The 19,151-nt window shown below is 43.2% G+C and overlaps 2 protein-coding genes across 2 annotated transcripts in view; both read right to left on the reverse strand.

Annotated features, from left to right (window-relative positions):
- The window catches only part of LOC138949932 (15-hydroxyprostaglandin dehydrogenase [NAD(+)]-like), a 34,487-nt gene extending 27,223 nt beyond the window's left edge, over nt 1–7,264 (reverse strand). The window contains exons 1-3 of the mRNA XM_070321717.1: nt 6,912–7,264; nt 6,023–6,146; nt 754–860 (exon numbers count right to left, since the gene is read on the reverse strand). Of these exons, the coding sequence (XP_070177818.1) occupies nt 754–860; nt 6,023–6,146; nt 6,912–7,007 (327 nt within the window). The 5' untranslated portion in view covers nt 7,008–7,264. The remainder of the gene's footprint in view (nt 1–753; nt 861–6,022; nt 6,147–6,911) is intronic.
- A 2,228-nt stretch (nt 7,265–9,492) lies between these two features.
- LOC138949938 (15-hydroxyprostaglandin dehydrogenase [NAD(+)]-like) lies at nt 9,493–18,684 on the reverse strand. The gene is made up of 7 exons (XM_070321725.1): nt 18,458–18,684; nt 17,274–17,397; nt 12,718–12,824; nt 11,759–11,855; nt 11,348–11,424; nt 10,748–10,893; nt 9,493–9,701 (listed from the first exon to the last, which is right to left on the reverse strand). The coding sequence occupies exons 1-7, from the start codon at nt 18,548–18,550 to the stop codon at nt 9,509–9,511; spliced, it is 837 nt and encodes a 278-aa protein (XP_070177826.1). The 5' UTR covers nt 18,551–18,684; the 3' UTR covers nt 9,493–9,508.
- Nucleotides 18,685–19,151: the final 467 nt, after the last annotated feature.

Genomic DNA, 19,151 nt, shown 5'->3' on the forward strand with positions numbered 1-19,151 from the left:
GAAGTATGGGAAAACCAAGGTGTTGGCGATGAGAGGGCGTTCCTAACAGCATTTAAAGAAACACTTATTTCATCCTATAAGCAAACCTGGCTTGAAAATGTACAGGGAAGTGAACGTTTCTCTCACATACAGAACCTTTAAAGCAACCCTAACATTATCCAACTATTTAAGTGATTTGAAACATATTAAAGCTAGAAATCTTCTGATTAGACTTAGATTGGGAGTATCTCCTCTGAAAGTGCATCGATTTCGCTTTAATTGAAATGCAACCTCCGCTGATTTATCTTGTCCATTTTGTTGTGGCAGTGTTGAAGATGAAGTCCACTTTGTTTTAGTATGCCCTAAATATGCTGAGTTAAGAGAATATTATATTCCACAAAAATACACTAGAATCCCATCATTGTTTAAATTAACCATGCTGTTTTCAAACACTAGTAAGCCGCTATTGCTACGTTTTTCTACATTTGTCATGAAGGCGCTTTCCATTCGTAATCCATAATCCGTAAACGAAACAGGGCGATACTAGTAGGATGTTCTTGTTTTTGTTTACTATGTGCATTTGTATGCTGGTGCTTGAGATGTGCTCATCTCCATGAAAAGGGCCCAAGGCCTACTCATTAAAACATTCAGACTTCAGACTTCAGACTTCAGACTTCTCTCTCTCTCTCTCTCTCTCTCTCTCTCTCTCTCTCTCTCTCTCTCTCTCTCTCTCTCTCTCTCTCTCTCTCTCTCTCTCAAAACGATGTTGCATACCGTATTAATGGCGAGCATCGTCTCCCAGATTCGTTCATCGAGAATGCCGGCATTGTTCACACAGACATCAAGACCACCAAAACTGGACACTGCTTTCTGGAAAACATCTGCAATGTACGGAGAAAACAACAGTTATCTACCCTGGATTCAAAGCAATCGGTTCTGTATTTCCCATGTAATACTACAAACAAAACAATCGGCTCTGTATTTCCCATGTAATACTACAAACAAAACAATCGGCTCTGTATTTCCCATGTAATACTATGAACAAAACAATCGGCTCTGTATTTCCCATGTAATACTATGAACAAAACAATCGGCTCTGTATTTCCCATGTAATACTACGAACAAAACAATCGGTTCTGTATTTCCCATGTAATACTATGAACAAAACAATCGGCTCTGTATTTCCCATGTAATACTACAAACAAAACAATGGGCTCTGTATTTACCATTTAATACTACGAACAAAACAATCGGCTCTGTTTTTACTATTTAAAACTACGAACAAAACAATCGGCTCTGTATTTCCCATGTAATACTACGAACAAAACAATCGGCTCTGTATTTCCCATGTAATACTACAAACAAAACAATCGGCTCTGTATTTACCATTTAATACTACAAACAAAACAATCGGCTCTGTATTTACTATTTAAAACTACGAACAAAACAATCGGTTCTGTATTTCCCATGTAATACTACAAACAAAACAATCGGCTCTGTATTTACCATTTAATACTACGAACAAAACAATCGGCTCTGTTTTTACCATTTAATACTACGAACAAAACAATCGGCTCTGTTTTTACTATTTAAAACTACGAACAAAACAATCGGCTCTGTTTTTACCATTTAATACTACGAACAAAACAATCGGCTCTGTTTTTACCATTTAATACTACGAACAAAACAATCGGCTCTGTTTTTACTATTTAAAACTACGAACAAAACAATCGGCTCTGTATTTACCATGTAATATTACGAACAAAACAATCGGCTCTGTTTTTACCATTTAATACTACGAACAAAACAATCGGCTCTGTATTTCCCATGTAATACTACGAACAAAACAATCGGCTCTGTATTTCCCATGTAATACTATGAACAAAACAATCGGCTATGTATTTCCCATGTAATACTATGAACAAAACAATCGGCTCTGTATTTCCCATGTAATACTACGAACAAAACAATCGGTTCTGTATTTCCCATGTAATACTACGAACAAAACAATCGGCTCTGTATTTCCCATGTAATACTACGAACAAAACAATGGGCTCTGTATTTCCCATGTAATACTACGAACAAAACAATCGGCTCTGTTTTTACCATTTAATACTACGAACAAAACAATCGGCTCTGTTTTTACCATTTAATACTACGAACAAAACAATCGGCTCTGTATTTCCCATGTAATATTACGAACAAAACAATCGGCTCTGTTTTTACCATTTAATACTACGAACAAAACAATCGGCTCTGTTTTTACCATTTAATACTACGAACAAAACAATCGGCTCTGTATTTCCCATGTAATACTACGAACAAAACAATCGGCTCTGTATTTACCATGTAATACTACGAACAAAACAATCGGCTCTGTTTTTACCATTTAATACTACGAACAAAACAATCGGCTCTGTTTTTACCATTTAATACTACGAACAAAACAATCGGCTCTGTTTTTAACATTTAATACTACGAACAAAACAATGGGCTCTGTTTTTACCATTTAATACTACGAACAAAACAATCGGCTCTGTTTTTACTATTTAAAACTACGAACAAAACAATCGGCTCTGTATTTACCATGTAATACTACGAACAAAACAATCGGCTCTGTTTTTACCATTTAATACTACGAACAAAACAATCGGCTCTGTATTTCCCATGTAATACTACGAACAAAACAATCGGTTCTGTATTTCCCATGTAATACTACGAACAAAACAATCGGCTCTGTTTTTTCCATTTAATACTACGAACAAAACAATCGGCTCTGTTTTTACCATTTAATACTACGAACAAAACAATCGGCTCTGTATTTCCCATGTAATACTACGAACAAAACAATCGGTTCTGTATTTCCCATGTAATACTACGAACAAAACAATCGGCTCTGTTTTTTCCATTTAATACTACGAACAAAACAATCGGCTCTGTTTTTACCATTTAATACTACGAACAAAACAATCGGCTCTGTTTTTACAATGTAATACTACGAACAAAACAATCGGCTCTGTTTTTACCATTTAATACTACGAACAAAACAATCGGCTCTGTATTTCCCATGTAATACTACGAACAAAACAATCGGCTCTGTATTTCCCATGTAATACTACGAACAAAACAATCGGCTCTGTATTTCCCATTTAATACTACGAACAAAACAATCGGCTCTGTTTTTACCATTTAATACTACGAACAAAACAATCGGCTCTGTTTTTACAATGTAATACTACGAACAAAACAATCGGCTCTGTATTTCCCATGTAATACTACGAACAAAACAATCGGCTCTGTATTTACCATGTAATACTACGAACAAAACAATGGGCTCTGTATTTACCATTTAATACTACGAACAAAACAATCGGCTCTGTTTTTACCATTTAATACTACGAACAAAACAATGGGCTCTGTATTTCCCATGTAATACTACGAACAAAACAATCGGCTCTGTTTTTACCATTTAATACTACGAACAAAACAATGGGCTCTGTTTTTACCATTTAATACTACGAACAAAACAATCGGCTCTGTTTTTACCATTTAATACTACGAACAAAACAATTGGCTCTGTATTTACCATGTAATACTACGAACAAAACAATCGGCTCTGTTTTTACCATTTAATACTACGAACAAAACAATCGGCTCTGTATTTCCCATGTAATACTACGAACAAAACAATCGGTTCTGTATTTCCCATGTAATACTACGAACAAAACAATCGGCTCTGTTTTTTCCATTTAATACTACGAACAAAACAATCGGCTCTGTTTTTACTATTTAAAACTACGAACAAAACAATCGGCTCTGTATTTCCCATGTAATACTACGAACAAAACAATCGGTTCTGTATTTCCCATGTAATACTACGAACAAAACAATCGGCTCTGTTTTTTCCATTTAATACTACGAACAAAACAATCGGCTCTGTTTTTACCATTTAATACTACGAACAAAACAATCGGCTCTGTTTTTACAATGTAATACTACGAACAAAACAATCGGCTCTGTTTTTACCATTTAATACTACGAACAAAACAATCGGCTCTGTATTTCCCATGTAATACTACGAACAAAACAATCGGCTCTGTATTTCCCATGTAATACTACGAACAAAACAATCGGCTCTGTATTTCCCATTTAATACTACGAACAAAACAATCGGCTCTGTTTTTACCATTTAATACTACGAACAAAACAATCGGCTCTGTTTTTACAATGTAATACTACGAACAAAACAATCGGCTCTGTATTTCCCATGTAATACTACGAACAAAACAATCGGCTCTGTATTTACCATGTAATACTACGAACAAAACAATGGGCTCTGTATTTACCATTTAATACTACGAACAAAACAATCGGCTCTGTTTTTACCATTTAATACTACGAACAAAACAATGGGCTCTGTATTTCCCATGTAATACTACGAACAAAACAATCGGCTCTGTTTTTACCATTTAATACTACGAACAAAACAATCGGCTCTGTTTTTACCATTTAATACTACGAACAAAACAATCGGCTCTGTATTTCCCATGTAATACTACGAACAAAACAATCGGCTCTGTTTTTACCATTTAATACTACGAACAAAACAATGGGCTCTGTATTTCCCATGTAATACTACGAACAAAACAATCGGCTCTGTTTTTACCATTTAATACTACGAACAAAACAATCGGCTCTGTTTTTACCATTTAATACTACGAACAAAACAATGGGCTCTGTATTTCCCATGTAATACTACGAACAAAACAATCGGTTCTGTATTTCCCATTTAATACTACGAACAAAACAATCGGCTCTGTATTTCCCATGTAATACTACGAACAAAACAATCGGCTCTGTATTTCCCATTTAATACTACGAACAAAACAATCGGCTCTGTTTTTACCATTTAATACTACGAACAAAACAATCGGCTCTGTTTTTACAATGTAATACTACGAACAAAACAATCGGCTCTGTATTTCCCATGTAATACTACGAACAAAACAATCGGCTCTGTATTTACCATGTAATACTACGAACAAAACAATGGGCTCTGTATTTACCATTTAATACTACGAACAAAACAATCGGCTCTGTTTTTACCATTTAATACTACGAACAAAACAATGGGCTCTGTATTTCCCATGTAATACTACGAACAAAACAATCGGCTCTGTTTTTACCATTTAATACTACGAACAAAACAATCGGCTCTGTTTTTACTATTTAAAACTACGAACAAAACAATCGGCTCTGTATTTCCCATGTAATACTACGAACAAAACAATCGGCTCTGTTTTTACTATTTAAAACTACGAACAAAACAATGGGCTCTGTATTTCCCATGTAATACTACGAACAAAACAATCGGCTCTGTTTTTACCATTTAATACTACGAACAAAACAATCGGCTCTGTTTTTACCATTTAATACTACGAACAAAACAATGGGCTCTGTATTTCCCATGTAATACTACGAACAAAACAATCGGTTCTGTATTTCCCATGTAATACTACAAACAAAACAATCGGCTCTGTATTTACTATTTAAAACTACGAACAAAACAATCGGCTCTGTATTTCCCATGTAATACTACGAACAAAACAATCGGCTCTGTATTTCCCATGTAATACTACGAACAAAACAATCGGCTCTGTATTTCCCATGTAATACTACGAACAAAACAATCGGCTCTATATTTACCAGGTCACTCTCCCACAACACATACAAACCCGACGGAGTTATTTCCGAAAATCGTCTCTTTCTGGCGAATTTGGACGCGCACAGGAAGACTATCGCCCAACTGTCCTAGCTGCTAGAACATAACAGACGACAGGCGGATTATCCTGGCCACTCAAATAAAACAACACTGTCCTAGCTGCTAGAACATAACAGACGACAGGCGGATTATCCTGGCCACTCAAATAAAACAACACTGTCCTAGCTGCTAGAACATAACAGACGACAGGCGGATTATCCTGGCCACTCAAATAAAACAACTTTGTTGCACAGGTCAAGTACGATAGCCTGCATTGACTACCTTCAAGCTGTTGGGCATTTGTGACGTCACATTGTGCGAAGATGACCCTGTCGGCGCCATATTGTTTCCGTAGTTCTGTTTCCAGGCCTTTGCCTGCGTCGGCGTTGACATCACAAAACAGAACCTGTTTGAAAATAATGTACTCATATCAACTCGGTAGCGTCTTTAATCCCCAGAACCAGATGAATTAAAGTATTATGACGTCATTCGCTCATCCATCCATCCATTCGCTCAATCATCTGTCGACCCATCATTTGGTCCATTGGCATCTGTCCCTTCTTGTACTCTTATCGTTTACCTATACATAGAATAGTAGACAAATTAATCAAACAACTAATCAATCAATCAGTCAATCAATCAATCAACCAATCAATCAATCAACCAGCCAACCAACTAACCAACCAAACAATATTCTGCCATCACAATGACTTCAATGATTTCTTCAAAGCAGACAGTGTGTATCAGGACTGAGAGCTGGATCTAGAGAGAGAGAGAGAGAGAGAGAGAGAGAGAGAGAGAGAGGGGGGGGGGGGGGTCCTTGGTTACGGAAGCCCCAACACACACCCCCCTTACCCGGAAAATGAACCCTTTTTTCTCAAGGAGAGACCAAAAATACATATTTTAAAAAAAAATCAACAGCATCTGAGGGGGCAAGGCCTGGACAACAAATGTACGTCTGCCTCATTGGGGAAGCCCCCTCCCTCTCACACACTTGTGCCTTGTGCATGATCACACTCACTGCCACTGCAACAACACTAGGATGGGGGGGGGGGGGGGGGGTGGAGTTTGGACGGGGACATGGGGATAGCAAGGTCCACATACGCATGAAGACTTATAGAAATGCACAGATTCAGCCTGGACATGAAAGAAAGTGACCAGCACCACTGACCTTGGCTCCCTTGGCTAACAACGCCTCGATGATTGCTCGCCCAATCCCACTCGCCCCGCCCGTCACGAACACGCGCTTGTCTCCGATCTCCAGCATCGTTACCGGTCTTCTAACTAATTATCATTAATACATCAAACACACAGCTCCATCAAAGACCTGCCAAACTGAATCACTTGCTGATTTCTGTCGTCTGTGTCGGTTTGCAGTCCTGATAACTTGACTGAGCTGTCGTTGTCCGGTGGTAATGGGAAGACCTTGACCTAAAAGCTTGCACCTCGCGTGTACAGGTGGTGTTATCTTTGTGAGTGTTTGAGTGGGTCACTCGATTTCAGTGTGTAAAGGCTGTGTGCACGACAGGCACAGAACTGGTGTACATGGCACTGTCGACAGCTTAATAACTTGATTGATAGTGTAGGTTTAATATCTGTTGCAAGAAAGCTGTTGTTTGAAAGTGTGATTGCTACAAGTCCTACTGGTAAGATAAAGTCATTGCTAGAAGTCCTACTGGTAAGATAAAGTCATTGCTACAAGTCCTACTGGTAAGATAAAGTCATTGCTACAAGTCCTACTGGTAAGATAAAGTCATTGCAACAAGTCCTACTGGTAAGATAAAGTCATTGCTACAAGTCCTACTGGTAAGATAAAGTCATTGCTACAAGTCCTACTGGTAAGATAAAGTCATTGCTACAAGTCCTACTGGTAAGATAAAGTCATTGCTACAAGTCCTACTGGTAAGATAAAGTCATTGCTACAAGTCCTACTGGTAAGATAAAGTCATTGCTACAAGTCCTACTGGTAAGATAAAGTCATTGCTACAAGTCCTACTGGTAAGATAAAGTCATTGCAACAAGTCCTACTGGTAAGATAAAGTCATTGCTACAAGTCCTACTGGTAAGATAAAGTCATTGCTACAAGTCCTACTGGTAAGATAAAGTCATTGCTACAAGTCCTACTGGTAAGATAAAGTCATTGCTACAAGTCCTACTGGTAAGATAAAGTCATTGCTACAAGTCCTACTGGTAAGATAAAGTCATTGCTACAAGTCCTACTGGTAAGATAAAGTCATTGCTACAAGTCCTACTGGTAAGATAAAGTCATTGCTACAAGTCCTACTGGTAAGATAAAGTCATTGCTACAAGTCCTACTGGTAAGATAAAGTCATTGCTACAAGTCCTACTGGTAAGATAAAGTCATTGCTACAAGTCCTACTGGTAAGATAAAGTCATTGCTACAAGTCCTACTGGTAAGATAAAGTCATTGCTACAAGTCCTACTGGTAAGATAAAGTCATTGCTACAAGTCCTACTGGTAAGATAAAGTCAGGAATCAGAAGCGTCGTGTACTTTCGTCAAATGGCTGGGTAAGGGCTTACTCACTAATGCATCTACAGTCACACGTTTTGGTTTGTGATTTGTATTCGGGTCACAGAGAAAAAGTATCTCATGCGCTCACGTGTGTGTGTGTGTGTGTGTGTGTGTGTGTGTGTGTGTGTGTGTGTGTGTGTGTGTGTGTGTGTGTGTGTGTGTGTGTGTGTGTGTGCCCCTAGCTATGTCTGTACAGAGAAAGAAAAACAGACAGACAGAAAAACAAGTCGCGTAAGGCGAAAATACAACTTTTAGTCAAGCTCAGTCGAACTCACAGAATGAAACTGAACGCATTGCATTTTTTCCGCAAGACCGTACACTCGTAGCATCGTCTGTCCACCGCTCGTGGCAAAGGCAGTGAAATTAACAATCCAGAAAAGCGCGGTAGCGGTTGCGCTGTCGAGGAGGATAGGACGCTTTTCTATATCTCTATTCTTTTTAACTCTCTGAACGTGTTTTTAATTCAAACATATCATATCTATATCTATATGTTTTTGGAATCAGGAACGGACAAGGAATAAGATGAAATTGTTTTTAAATCGATTTCGGAAATTTAATTTTAATCATAATTTTTATATTTTTAATTTTCAGAGCTTGTTTTTAAATCCGAATATAACATATTTGTATGTTTTTGGAATCAGAAAATGATGAAGAATACGATAAACGTAATTTTGGATCGTTTTATAAAAAAAAATTTACAATTTTTAGATTTTTAATGACCAAAGTCATTAATCAATTTTTAAGCCTCCAAGCTGAAATGCAATACCAAAGTCCGGGCTTCGTCGAAGATTGCTTGGCCAAAATTTCAAACAATTTTATTGAAAAATGAGAGTGTGACAGTGCCTCCTCAACTTTTACAAAAAGCCGGATATGACGTCATCAAAGACATTTATCGAAAAAATGAAAAAAACGTCTGGGGATATCATACCCAGGAACTTTCATGTAAAATTTCATACAGATCGGTCCAGTAGTTTACTCTGAATCGCTCTACACACACACACACACACAGACACAGACACACGTACACCACGACCCTCGTTACGATTCCCCTTCTATGTTAAAACATTTAGTCAAAACTTGACTAAATGTAAAAAACCAAGACAACAACAACAACAACAACAACAACAACAACAACAACAACAACAACAACAACAACAACAACAACAACAACAACAACAACAACAACAACAACAACAACAACAACAACAACAAGGCCAATCATAATAATCAGCATTTATTTCACATCTGAGGGTTTAAGGGACGTCTGAGACGGGTTATCCACAACCATAGGATTGGAGACACCATCCATGTCGACCAGTTGTCTTTTCCGGTAGGTGGCGCCCTTTCCGCGCCAGACTTCCAAGATGGCGCCGTTGTTGTCTGAGTCTTCCACCAGTCTCATGAACGCTTGCACCACCTCCTCTGGCCTGGGGGAAGACAGACATGAAAATGCACAGACATCTCTTACTCTTAGGTGGTTTTGCATGGCATGACTCACTAAACGATAATACCTGGACGAACTCCGGATGTCACTGTGTCTGGTTTGTATTGGCTGTGAAAGAGTGAATACTCTTGCTTTTACAGAGGCAAGCTTTCCAGCGGCCAGGCACTAGCGAGGGGTGTGTCTGAAACATGTGACATTATAGGCCAGGCACTAGCGAGGGGTGTGTCTGAAACACGCGGATAAGGAGAACGTGTAGAAAGCTTGCCTCACTAAAAGCCAAAGTACTCACTCGTTCACAACCAATACAAACTCGGCAGAGTTATTTCCGGAGCTCGTCTGTTCAGGCCCACTGAAGACTGTGACACTCTATGTCAAACTTGACGGAGCTCGTCTATTCAGGCCCACTGAAGACTGTGACACTCTATGTCAAACTTGACGGAGCTCGTCTATTCAGGCCCACTGAAGACTGTGACACTCTATGTCAAACTTGACGGAGCTCGTCTATTCAGGCCCACTGGAGACTGTGACACTCTATGTCAAACTTGACGGAGCTCGTCTATTCAGGCCCACCGAAGACTGTGACACTCTATGTCAAATTTGACGGAGCTCGTCTATTCAGGCCCACTGAAGACTGTGACACTCTATGTCAAACTTGACGGAGCTCGTCTATTCAGGCCCACTGAAGACTGTGATACTCTATGTCAAACTTGACGGAGCTCGTCTATTCAGGCCCACTGAAGACTGACACTCTATGTCAAACTTGACGGAGCTCGTCTATTCAGGCCCACTGAAGACTGTGACACTCTATGTCAAACTTGACGGAGCTCGTCTATTCAGGCCCACTGAAGACTGTGACACTCTATGTCAAACTTGACGGAGCTCGTCTATTCAGGCCCACTGAAGACTGTGACACTCTATGTCAAACTTGACCAGTTATTTCCGGAGCTCGTCTATTCAGGCCCACTGAAGACTGTGACACTCTATGTCAAACTTGACCAAATAGAAAGTGGTCTTTGAAGGCATACTGACTGCAGCATTGTGTCGGCCGCCCTCTCCCTGAAGTTGTCCATGTCAAAGATCTGGTCTTCCTGTAGTGACGTCATCATGTCCGTGTTGACCGAGACCGGACACAGGCAGCACCACCTCACACCCATCGCCCCGGCCATCGGATTTCTCTGGGATCATCATCATCATCATCATCATCATCGTCGTCGTCGTCGTCGTCGTCGTCAACATCATCATCATCGTACGCCATCATCAAAGGCATCGTCGTCACCTCATCGTCATAATCACCTCATCGTCATAATCACCTGTGATCATCATCATCGTCATCATCATCGTCATAGTCGTCGTCAACGTCATCATCATCGTAAACGTCATCAGCATCACTTTGTCCACGATCGACAGTACTATAAACTTTCTTCATTAACAACTTGACAAGCCCGCCGTTCACAGACGCAACAGAGAGCTAGAGAGATACATAGACAGACATCGGGCAAACAGGCAGACAGACAGATCGACAAACAGGCTGACAGGCAGACGAACGGACACACAGAAAAGTTGACAAACAGGTAGCTAGACAGACAGACAGACATACGCATAGACAGACAGACAAAAAGACAGACTCACGGCCCAGCTGGTGGTGTATCCAACGACGGCGTGTTTACTGGCGCAGTACGCAGGGAACCAGTGGCACGGGATCAACCCTGTACAGGACAACAATAGTGTTACACTTGAAGCAAAAGAACTATAAATCAACACTGGAGAGACGGAAAAGAAGAAAGAAGGAAAGATGGCCTTTCTAACAAAGATTCAGTTGCATGTACATCGAAAGAAAAACATTCATTACAAAATCTACAATTGTTACAAGAAATTTGTAGTACGTATAGAAATATGTATACCCGCAAAAGAAAAGCCTTCAATTAGGTGTGTATTCAATTTACGTAAGATAATCCTTTGGCAAGCAGCTACACACTCCTCGCTGGACCAATGTTGAATGACTACGGAGGGAGAGGGATGATGATGACACCTGAACCTCACCTGCCATGGATACGGTGTTGACGATGACCCCCCCACGTCCCCCCTCGTCACGCCTCATGTGCTCCAGAGCCAGCTGACTGCCCCGTATCTGACCCATCTGCACACCGCCACGGACACGTGGAACATACAACCACCAGGAAAGGTGAAACGTAACCTTCGCACCCCTCCTAAAGCATTAATTCCCCCCGTGCCATTTCATTCAAAGTTTCTCTGCCCTTTAAGGCACCCAAACTTGGATCTGTCGCACACCGCTCAAATAAGGGTACCCCGAAAAATCGACCTGATAAAAACGTAAGGTGCCAAATTAAAACAATTAACAAAAAATCACGAGGACAAAATCAAATCAATTATCTATCCAGAACAGGTTGTTTTGCTGTTACGTAATTGTTGTGTCATGTCATTCTTACTGCCGCAGGTGTCGATGGCATGAGCGGTCAAAAACGGGAGGTTTTTGCGTCAATTAACAATTTTGAGGGGTACACTGTCAAAAAGCGCTTTGTTTCAGCAATGACCAGGTAGATTGCTTTGAAACTTTCAGAATACAGTATTCTGCCTACATGCTAGAGGTACTTCGAGTACATTTGTGTGTGTTAAGATGTTATGAAATGTTCCAAAAAGAGTATTAAAACCCGGCATAGGATTGTTGACTTATATCCAAAAAAGTTGGACTTCGCTTGCCTGCAGACAGAGGATTGATACAAGTACTGCCTGCAGACAGAGGATTGACACAAGTACTGCCTACAGACAGAGGATTGACACAAGTACTGCCTGCAGACAGAGGATTGATACAAGTACTGCCTGTTTCATTTGCGTATGACCACTTGAGTAAAGTTGAAGTTGTTTACCGTGTTGATCTGAATCATTTTCTCCCGTCATGCACTAATGATCATGACGATGTTTACCGTGTTGGTCTGTATCATTTTCTCCCATCGTGCACTAATGATCATGACGATGTTTACCGTGTTGGTCTGTATCATTTTCTCCCAGATCCGCTCGTCCATGACGCCGGCATTGTTGACACAGATGTCCACCGCTCCCCACTGACTGACCGCCCGCTGGAAGGAGGCTGACCGGTGCCAGACACACATTGATACACTGGAAGGAGGCTGACCAGTGAGACACACATTGATACACTGGAAGGAGGCTGACCGGTGCGACACACATTGATACACTGGAAGGAGGCTGACCGGTGAGACACACATTGATACACTGGAAGGAGGCTGACCGGTGCGACACACATTGATACACTGGAAGGAGGCTGACCAGTGAGACACACATTGATACACTGGAAGGAGGCTGACCGGTGAGACACACATTGATACACTGGAAGGAGGCTGACCGGTGAGACACACATTGATACACTGGAAGGAGGCTGACCGGTGAGACACACATTGATACACTGGAAGGAGGCTGACCAGTGAGACACACATTGATACACTGGAAGGAGGCTGACCGGTGAGACACACATTGATACACTGGAAGGAGGCTGACCAGTGAGACACACATTGATACACTGGAAGGAGGCTGACCGGTGCGACACACATTGATACACTGGAAGGAGGCTGACCAGTGAGACACACATTGATACACTGGAAGGAGGCTGACCGGTGAGACACACATTGATACACTGGAAGGAGGCTGACCGGTGAGACACACATTGATACACTGGAAGGAGGCTGACCGGTGAGACACACATTGATACACTGGAAGGAGGCTGACCAGTGAGACACACATTGATACACTGGAAGGAGGCTGACCAGTGAGACACACATTGATACACTGGAAGGAGGCTGACCGGTGAGACACACATTGATACACTGGAAGGAGGCTGACCGGTGCCAGACACACATTGATACACTGGAAGGAGGCTGACCAGTGAGACACACATTGATATACTGGAAGGAGGCTGACCGGTGAGACACACATTGATACACTGGAAGGAGGCTGACCGGTGAGACACACATTGATACACTGGAAGGAGGCTGACCAGTGAGACACACATTGATATACTGGAAGGAGGCTGACCAGTGAGACACACATTGATACACTGGAAGGAGGCTGACCGGTGAGACACACAATGATACACTGGAAGGATGCTGACCAGTGAGACACACATTGATACACTGGAAGGAGGCTGACCAGTGAGACACACATTGATACACTGGAAGAAGGCTAACCGGTGAGACACACATTGATATACTGGAAGGAGGCTGATCGGTGAGACACACATTGATACACTGGAAGGATGCTGACCGGTGAGACACACATTGATACACTGGAAGGAGGCTGACCGGTGCGACACACATTGATACACTGGAAGGAGGCTGACCGGTGCCAGACACATTGATACACTGGAAGGAGGCTGATCGGTGAGACACACATTGAAACACTGGAAGGAGGCTGACCGGTGAGACACACATTGATACACTGGAAGGATGCTGACCGGTGAGACACACATTGATACACTGGAAGGAGGCTGACCGGTGAGACACACATTGATACACTGGAAGGAGGCTGACCAGTGAGACACACAATGATATACTGGAAGGAGGCTGAGCGGTGCGACACACATTGATACACTGGAAGGAGGCTGACCAGTGAGACACACAATTGATACACTGGAAGGAGGCTGACCAGTGAGACACACATTGATACACTGGAAGGAGGCTGACCAGTGAGACACACATTGAAACACTGGAAGGAGGCTGACCGGTGAGACACACATTGATATACTGGAAGGAGGCTGATCGGTGAGACACACATTGATACACTGGAAGGATGCTGACCGGTGAGACACACATTGATACACTGGAAGGAGGCTGACCGGTGCGACACACATTGATACACTGGAAGGAGGCTGACCAGTGAGACACACATTGATACACTGGAAGGATGCTGACCGGTGAGACACACATTGATACACTGGAAGGATGCTGACCGGTGAGACACACATTGATACACTGGAAGGAGGCTGTCCGGTGAGACACACATTGATACACTGGAAGGAGGCGGACCGGTGAGACACACATTGATACACTGGAAGGAGGCTGACCGGTGTGACACACATTGATACACTGGAAGGAGGCTGATCCGGTGAGACACACATTGATACACTGGAAGGAGGCTGACCGGTGAGACACACATTGATACACTGGAAGGATGCTGACCGGTGAGACACACATTGATACACTGGAAGGAGGCTGACCAGTGAGACACACATTGATACACTGGAAGGAGGCTGACCGCTTTGACACACATTGATACACTGGAAGGAGGCTGACCAGTGAGACACACATTGATACACTGGAAGGAGGCTGACCGGTGAGACACACATTGATACACTGGAAGGAGGCTGACCAGTGAGACACACATTGATACACTGGAAGGAGGCTGACCGGTGTGAGACACACATTGATACACTGGAAGGAGGCTGACCGGTGCCAGACACACATTGATACACTGTAAGGAGGCTGACCGGTGAGACACACATTGATACACTGGAAGGAGGCTGACCGGTGAGACACACATTGATACACTGGAAGGAGGCTGACCGGTGTGACACACATTGATACACTGGAAGGAGGCTGACCGGTGAGATACACATTGATACACTGGAAGGAGGCTGACCAGTGAGACACACAATGATACACTGGAAGGAGGCTGACCGGTGAGACACACATTGATACACTGGAAGGAGGCTGACCGGTGAGACACACATTGATACACTGGAAGGAGGCTGACCGGTGTGAGACACACATTGATACACTGGAAGGAGGCTGACCAGTGAGACACACATTGATACACTGGAAGGAGGCTGACCAGTGAGACACACATTGATACACTGGAAGGAGGCTGACCGGTGAGACACACATTGATACACTGGAAGGAGGCTGACCAGTGAGACACACATTGATACACTGGAAGGAGGCTGACCAGTGAGACACACATTGATACACTGGAAGGAGGCTGACCAGTGAGACACACATTGATACACTGGAAGGAGGCTGACCGGTGAGACACACATTGATACACTGGAAGGAGGCTGACCAGTGAGACACACATTGATACACTGGAAGGAGGCTGACCGGTGAGACACACATTGATACACTGGAAGGAGGCTGACCGGTGAGACACACATTGATATACTGGAAGGAGGCTGACCGGTGAGACACACATTGATACACTGGAAGGAGGCTGACCAGTGAGACACACATTGATACACTGGAAGGAGGCTGACCAGTGAGACACACATTGATACACTGGAAGGAGGCTGACCGGTGAGACACACATTGATACACTGGAAGGAGGCTGACCAGTGAGACACACATTGATACACTGGAAGGAGGCTGACCAGTGAGACACACATTGATACACTGGAAGGAGGCTGACCAGTGAGACACACATTGATACACTGGAAGGAGGCTGACCGGTGAGACACACATTGATACACTGGAAGGAGGCTGACCGGTGAGACACACATTGATACACTGGAAGGATGCTGACCGGTGAGACACACTGAGACACACATTGATACACTGGAAGGAGGCTGACCAGTGAGACACACATTGATACACTGGAAGGAGGCTGACCAGTGAGACACACATTGATACACTGGAAGGAGGCTGACCAGTGAGACACACATTGATACACTGGAAGGAGGCTGACCAGTGAGACACACATTGATACACTGGAAGGAGGCTGACCAGTGAGACACACATTGATACACTGGAAGGAGGCTGACCGGTGAGACACACATTGATACACTGGAAGGATGCTGACCGGTGAGACACACTGAGACACACATTGATACACTGGAAGGAGGCTGACCAGTGAGACACACATTGATACACTGGAAGGAGGCGGACCGGTGAGACACACATTGATACACTGGAAGGAGGCTGACCGGTGAGACACACATTGATACACTGGAAGGAGGCTGACCAGTGAGACACACATTGATACACTGGAAGGATGCTGACCAGTGAGACACACATTGATACACTGGAAGGATGCTGACCGGTGAGACACACATTGATACACTGGAAGGAGGCTGACCGGTGAGAGACACACATTGATATACTGGAACGCACTTGAAAGCTGTGTGTGTGTGTGTGTGTGTGTGTGTGTGCGTACGTACGTGCGTGTGTGTGTGATTGTGTGTGTGTGTGTGTGTGTATGTGTATGTGCGTACGTGCGTGTGTGTGTGTGTGTGTGTGTGTGTGTGTGTGTGTGTGTGTCACTATGAGCGTATATGTGTTTGCGTGTCACTGTGCGTGTGTGTGTGCCAGTGTGTGTGTGTGTGTGCGCGTGTGTGTGTGTGCGCGTGTGTGTGAGTGTGAGTGTGTGTGTGTGTGTGTGTGTGTGCGTGTGTTAGGATGTGTGTGTGTGTCGGTGTGTGTGTGTGCCTTCCTGCCTGTGTGTGTGTGTGTGTGTGTGTGTGTGTGTGTGAAGGATTTGTTGCGATAATTTGTGTTCATGAGTTTCAGGAAATATGTAAGCAACTCAAATCGCATACCTTTCATCTGATCTGCATCAGTGACGTCACACTGTGAAAAGATGACGTGATCAGCGCCATATTTGCCCTGCAGTTCTGCCTCTGCTGCCCTGCCCGTGTCAGCGTTGACGTCACAAAACAAAACCTGAAGCAATTGAGTGGATCCAAAGGAAAATGCAGATTACTCTTTGTTATCTTGCTGGAACCGACTAAAATTGTGTCGGTATACCCAGCCTGTTAATCGCGACAAAATCATTTTGAAAGAATAAGACTTTTTTCCTTGAAGAGCGGCTCAACTTAGGAACACGTTTAACATAGCCCCCCCCCCCCCCCCCCCCCCCCACCCTTGCACAAAACACCCATTCTAATAGACGAACTTAGGAAATGACTTGTATGTGTTGTGAAAGGGTGACTACTTTTGGCTGCTCGTTGAGACGCCAGTCAGTGATTGGCCTATGAATGATTTCGCACGGGAAAGCAAGCCTAATATTTTTCAAAAATAAACACTTTACATCATTTTTATACAAGCCCGACAGTTATTTCCGAACATCGTCTACTCGACCAGCAAGTCAATATTGCAATGTGCGTGTATGTCTTGGCCTCAGCGGCGTGAACGTGTATGTGGGTTCGTGGGTGTGTTATCCTTTGTTCTGTGTATGAAGGTGGAACATTTGAAGGGTATTTTTCTGTGTGTGTGTGTGTGTGTGTGTGTGTGTGTGTGTGTGTCAGTGTGTACGCGTGCGTGTTTGCGGCAAGATTTTGTGTGTGCATGGTTGGTCATACCGGCAGGGAAATGTTTTGTGAAAGTGCTCGTGGATTCGACCAGTGCATGTGCACCCGTGTGTATGCGTTTAGTACAGATGTTACTCTAGTTGTTTACCAGTAAACGCACTGCGTCAATAGTCGTGAAACCAGAGACATGACTCCAGTCAGGCGTGTGACACATGTTAGGGGGGAGAACTCAGTATACACTGCAAATATCGCGAAACACTTCCTGTAAGACCCAATTTAAGACCCCCTCCCTTGCAAGATTTAGACCCTATTTTCTAAGATTTTCTGTTCGTAACCACTGTAAATTAGGCCTCATTTGAACGACACCAGCCTTTTTAAGACCCGATTTTCTCAGATTTTGGAAGTCTTAAAATTAGGGGGGCGAGGGGTTCCACGGTAATTACCGTGACAACGTCCACGTGATAATCTCCTACCTTGGCTCCTTTCTCCAGCAGAGCTTGACACATCCCCCTCCCCAAGCCTCTCGCTCCCCCCGTCAGAAACACACCCTTGTCTTTCACGTCCATGCCGCCTTGTAGAGTCCTCGTTTGAATAGATATGAAGCCTGGTTTAAAAGCCTCACGCGCTGGGCCCTTTTGTCACAGCGCAACGAGGTCACATTGTGTAAGCACAGATCTTGTTGGAGCGGCAGTGAGAGAGCAACACGCGCTTTATCATGGCCTAATTCGAACCACAGGAGCTTGTATCAATGTGCCGGTCGATTGGCAAAAAAGTATGATAATGCTTATTCTATTACCCTCGGGAAAAACACACACTATCTTATTATCTCACTGTAAACCCATACACAATTAAAAAACAAATTGAGTCTTATATTTTAAGTTAGAGTAAGGCAAAAGGGGCAGCGTACTTCAATCGACCAGCACATTGATACAAGCTCCTGCGATTCGAGCATACCATACACACGCATGAAAATGATTAGAAGTGTGTGTCCTCCACTGGTTATAAATCGCGTGCATATAAAATGCACGGACACGTGTTGTTTAGGGTCTGACCGTGACGAACATTGATTTTTGTGGACCAATGACAATGCGTGTCACACCACAGGCACGTCAAAAAGTGTTCATTTCTGTGTGGTGGTTTTACCCCGTCTAATTCCACTCGCACACA

Source organism: Littorina saxatilis, linkage group LG1 (assembly GCF_037325665.1).
Source record: "Littorina saxatilis isolate snail1 linkage group LG1, US_GU_Lsax_2.0, whole genome shotgun sequence".
In the NCBI taxonomy this organism is placed as follows: domain Eukaryota; kingdom Metazoa; phylum Mollusca; class Gastropoda; order Littorinimorpha; family Littorinidae; genus Littorina; species Littorina saxatilis.

Coding starts and splice junctions, on each gene's coding strand:
- LOC138949938 (XM_070321725.1), bottom strand. CDS start 18,550: ATGGACGTGAAAGACAAGGGTGTGTTTCTGACGGGGGGAGCGAGAGGC. Junction 11,856..12,717: donor AAATGATACAGACCAACACG/GTAAACATCGTC, acceptor GGCGGTGTGCAG/ATGGGTCAGATACGGGGCAG. Junction 9,702..10,747: donor GCGGCCGACACAATGCTGCA/GTCAGTATGCCT, acceptor GTCTTCCCCCAG/GCCAGAGGAGGTGGTGCAAG.